This window comes from Octopus bimaculoides, chromosome 12 (genome assembly GCF_001194135.2).
Source record: "Octopus bimaculoides isolate UCB-OBI-ISO-001 chromosome 12, ASM119413v2, whole genome shotgun sequence".
Lineage (NCBI taxonomy): Eukaryota > Metazoa > Mollusca > Cephalopoda > Octopoda > Octopodidae > Octopus > Octopus bimaculoides.
Window position 1 is genome coordinate 8,734,674 of NC_068992.1, and position 4,450 is coordinate 8,739,123.

The 4,450-nt window shown below is 33.2% G+C and overlaps 1 protein-coding gene across 1 annotated transcript in view; it reads left to right on the forward strand.

Annotated features, from left to right (window-relative positions):
• The window catches only part of LOC106880182 (protein disulfide-isomerase A3), a 19,427-nt gene that overhangs the window by 9,714 nt on the left and 5,263 nt on the right, over positions 1–4,450 (forward strand). The window contains exons 5-8 of the mRNA XM_014930036.2: positions 383–506; positions 1,092–1,205; positions 2,705–2,827; positions 3,926–4,108. Coding sequence (XP_014785522.1) covers positions 383–506; positions 1,092–1,205; positions 2,705–2,827; positions 3,926–4,108 — 544 coding nt within the window. The remainder of the gene's footprint in view (positions 1–382; positions 507–1,091; positions 1,206–2,704; positions 2,828–3,925; positions 4,109–4,450) is intronic.

Consider the following 4,450-nt stretch of genomic DNA (forward strand, 5'->3'; position numbering starts at 1 on the left):
GGCAACGGCCATGCTCAAGATGGTGTATTTTATGTGCCACCCGCACAAGAGCCAGTCCAGGGGCACTGGCAACGATCTATATATATATGTCTGTGTGTACCCTTGTCTAAACATCACATGGTTGTAAATGAGCATCACCCTCATACAAATGAGGTTGTTCATTTCATGTCTATCTATGTCCAATTATTACTTTGGACACAAGTGAGGCAAGAGGAAGGGCATGGCATCTGGTTCTAGAAAATCTCTCCTCAGTAACATCTGGCTGATCCATGCAAGCATGGATGATAAAAAAGGTTAAATTTTTTTGTATGTTTTTACTATTTTATATTATTTATTTACATATATGTATATATATATATATATTTATATTTGTTTAATTCAGGTTTCTTTTCTAGTGAAAATGAGATGTCAAAAACTTTCCAGAAAGTGGCTGATTCTTTAAGTTCTGAATTCAAATTTGGACATACATTTGAAAGTTCAATATTAGATGAATATGGTTATAAAGAGTAAGTTGCTATTCAGACAGAAAATTCAGTTAAAGATTGTTTTCTAACATTGAAAAAAGTCTCTTGATGATAATGTAAATGCTGTGAGGAATTTTTCCTTTGTAATATTCACCTGTTTTCTTTAAACTTGGCAATTTTAAGATAATTTAACTGTTTTAGAAACTTCTTAATGAATTTATTATAGAATCATATATTGAATGTTTGTTCAGTCCAAGTGCATCAGGCATATTTATGGATAACCATTTATGTAATTTACATACCAAATATGTTGAGTGATCAAGGAGATTTTACATGTTTGCTTGATATAGCAACTAAATCTCCCTAAAATTACACCTAACCTCCTTAACCCTTTCGTTACTATATTTCTGACCAAGATACACCCCTCATGAGTTTCAATTAAATTCAAAAATAATCATGAATTTAGACTAGTTTCATGAAACAGCTGTAACTTTTTTACTTATCAACATATTAATGCGATATTTGGAACATAATTAAAGCGTTCTTAATCAATTTTATTGCATAACTTTTGTCTCAAAATGACTCTAATTACAGTTTATAATTATCAGTTTGATTTTTTTCTTTTAGTGCTATTGTCATGTTCCAACCACCCAGGCTACACAGCAAATTTGAAGAAAGCAAAATAAAATATTCAAGTGATATCTCAGCCTCTTCAATAAAAGAGTGGGTAAAAGAAACAAGGTATGTCTCTTATAAAATTCATGTATTTCTTTCCCACCCATATAAAATGTAAATATCTGAAGCCTTAAAGCTGAATGACAATTTAGAAGAAATAATATGCAAACTTGGCTTAATTCAAGAAATGATTTTTATGGAGTCGTAAAATTTCCATACTTATTTTTATTAAGCAATCCACTTAACCTAAACTATATGCTAATCTCTGCTAATCTGTCAATATTGCCTTTAAATAGTAGAGTTCATTTACAATGTTAGTTTATAGCATGTTTGGGAATCATCTCACTTACCTAAGTGACAAAATGAGACGAATCTGCAGCATTCTGAGACGGAAAGGTTTGCCAGAATTGAGAGGTTATCTTGATCTACTTGGTGTCACAGTTGTTCAGTAGAGAAAGTTACAACGGTTTGGTTACCTGATTATTAAATGCTCAAAAATATTCACTTTCAAGGTAGAAGACCCTGGCCTTGTGGATGTCCAAAGAAATAGTTGACAAATAACATCCTTATGCAGCCCACATTAATTTTGCTGTCCCCTACATGGCTCATATAAGATCTATGTTGCAGTACTGTTTTGTTCATGTATCTGGTATGGTAAAATTGCTATTCAGAAGCATTGTAAAATACAGCATATAGGTGAATGTTATCAGCAATCAATAAAAATGTTTCTAGATGTAACTATTAGCTGTCAATGTTCTTTTTTTTCCCTGTTCCTTCTGCTGTTACAAACACTTCTATACCCAATTCAACAAATTGCCTACCCCCTATAGTCATTCTACCCAAAACATTTATCATTGTCTCATCATACCCACTGCACCCCACCCCTCAAACTCTGCAGAAAGCATTTGAACATTTATTCTTCAAGTTGTAACAGAATTTTCCTCTATTTTCCTTTTTTCTTGTTGGCATCAAAACATCATTAGTCATCAACTGCATTGTATCCAGCTGTTTAGAAGAGGCTGCAATGTTTGGAAATTTCATCTACTCTTTTGATTGGCTAATAATTATAACAATATTGTTTTCAATGTGATCCTGTAAGTAATTGTAATTATTAGTTAATGATGCTTTTTAGTTTAAGATCTGGTACACTGTGAATGTGAAGAAAGTGGATATTATTGAGCACAGTTGAAGCATAATGGGTGATAGCAGCTAATAGATAGTGTGTATATATATATATATATATATCTGAGTGGTTGGCGTTAGGAAGGGCATCCAGCTGTAGAAACTCTGCCAAATTAGATTGGAGCCTGGTATAGCCATCCGGTTGCACCAGTCCTCAGTCAAATCGTCCAACCCATGCTAGCATGGAAAACGGACGTTAAACGATGATGATGATGATGATATATATATATATATATATATATATATATATATATATATAAATATAAATATAAATAAAGAGAGAGAATAAGATTGATAGAGAATTACAGATCACAAGAGCATCAATAACATTAACATCTAATGCATACCCAGTGTAAATTTGAATTTTTCTTGTTTTATTCCAGCATTGGTTTGTGTGGTCACAGAGTCCAAGACAATGCCAATGATTTTAAAAAGCCTTTGGTTGTTGCATTTTACGACGTTGACTACGTAAAAAATTCTAAAGGTACTAACTATTGGAGAAACAGGTAAATATGTATTTTTTCCCTGTAATGCTATTTTTCCTCTTTATAGTGATAACACTTGTCAGTATATTAAACTTGATGAATAATTTGCTGCATTTAAATATCTGCACTTTATATTTGTTGTTTTAAAGTTTTTATTACATTATTTCTAGTCTTGTATTGAAACTTGCATAACCAAAAAGTCAACAGTGTAACAAATCTTATTTTCAGAGATTGAAGGCTAAAATTCATTATATCTAGCTTGACTTTTCAGTTTAATGCATTGTAAGTGATGAAATTTAAGTATTTAGGATAAAGAAACAATCTTTCTGATAATAAATACTGGTTTTCAGCAGTAGTGTATATTACTAACTCTACTTAATCTTGTGGAATTGTTTGAGTGTAGAAAACTAGGTGTTATCATCTGAAATTTGAACTATGATAAACATATTACGATTGCAGATGTATGCTCTAAGCTATAACCATAGCACCGTCAAAAAGAACTTTTGTAGATAGCATTTGTATTTTTTTAGTGGTTCTTCCATCACAATGTTGGCAAGTTTGAAAACTGTGCCTGGCTGATGAGGCCAGAATAAGATGTATAGAATTGTCTCCCATGTTTACCAAACGAAAACATTAATCATTGCACCATTCTTTTAAGCTATTTAGTGATACTTATACATATATTTTACATAAAGGCAGTGAGCTGGCAGAATTCTTAGCATGCCGGGCGAAATGCTTAGTATTTCGTCTGTCTTTACGTGCTGAGTTCAAAGTACCAGTTGCTTACTGGGGTCGATCTAATCGACTGGCCCCTCCCCCAAAATTTCGGGCCTTGTGCTTAGAATAGAAAAGTGTATTATACATTCATTACCTCCCTTAGATTTGACGAAATGATCATCCAAAAGTTGTTCCCCTTTGTTTTCCTAGAGCTAAACAGGAGTTGTTGGCCAATAGACTTTACTATCTTGTTTTTGTTTACCCCAAAATCTCGTAATTTTTATCAGTTTTTCATGTCTTACTCCAAAATGGAGTTGAACACCGATGTTCTATGTGAGGGGTGACTATTCTTCATTCTTCTCTGCTTTCAGTTGTAAACAATGTTTATTTTTTAATTTATAGGGTTATGAAAGTGGCCAAGAAGTTTAAAGAAGCAGGAAAAGATGTAACTTTTGCTATTAGTGACCGGAATGAGTTCTCCTATGAAATTAGTGAGTTTGGTGCAAGTGAACTCCCATCAGCCAAACCCATTGTTACTGTCCGAGATTCTAAAGACAGGAAATTTGTTATGAAAGAAGAATTCAGGTATGGCACTAGAATTTGTGTAAAATTTAGAAATTCAGCAATGCCATTTAATCATAAAATTTATTTAAAGAAAACTTGTCTCATGCAAGCTTCCTCAATTATGATAGTGAAATTTAAAGTGTGTAAATATTATCAAATTTTTCTGTATATTAAATTAGTTTGCAGCTGAAACCACATGGTTCCTAACTCAGCCCCACTTTGTGACACCTAGGGCAAGTATCTTCTATTATAGCCTCAGGCTGGCCAAAGCTTTTGTGAGTGGGTTTAGTAGATGGAAACTGAAAGTAGCCTGTCGTGGGAGTGGGTGTGTGTGTGTGCGCACACACGCACACACACACACAC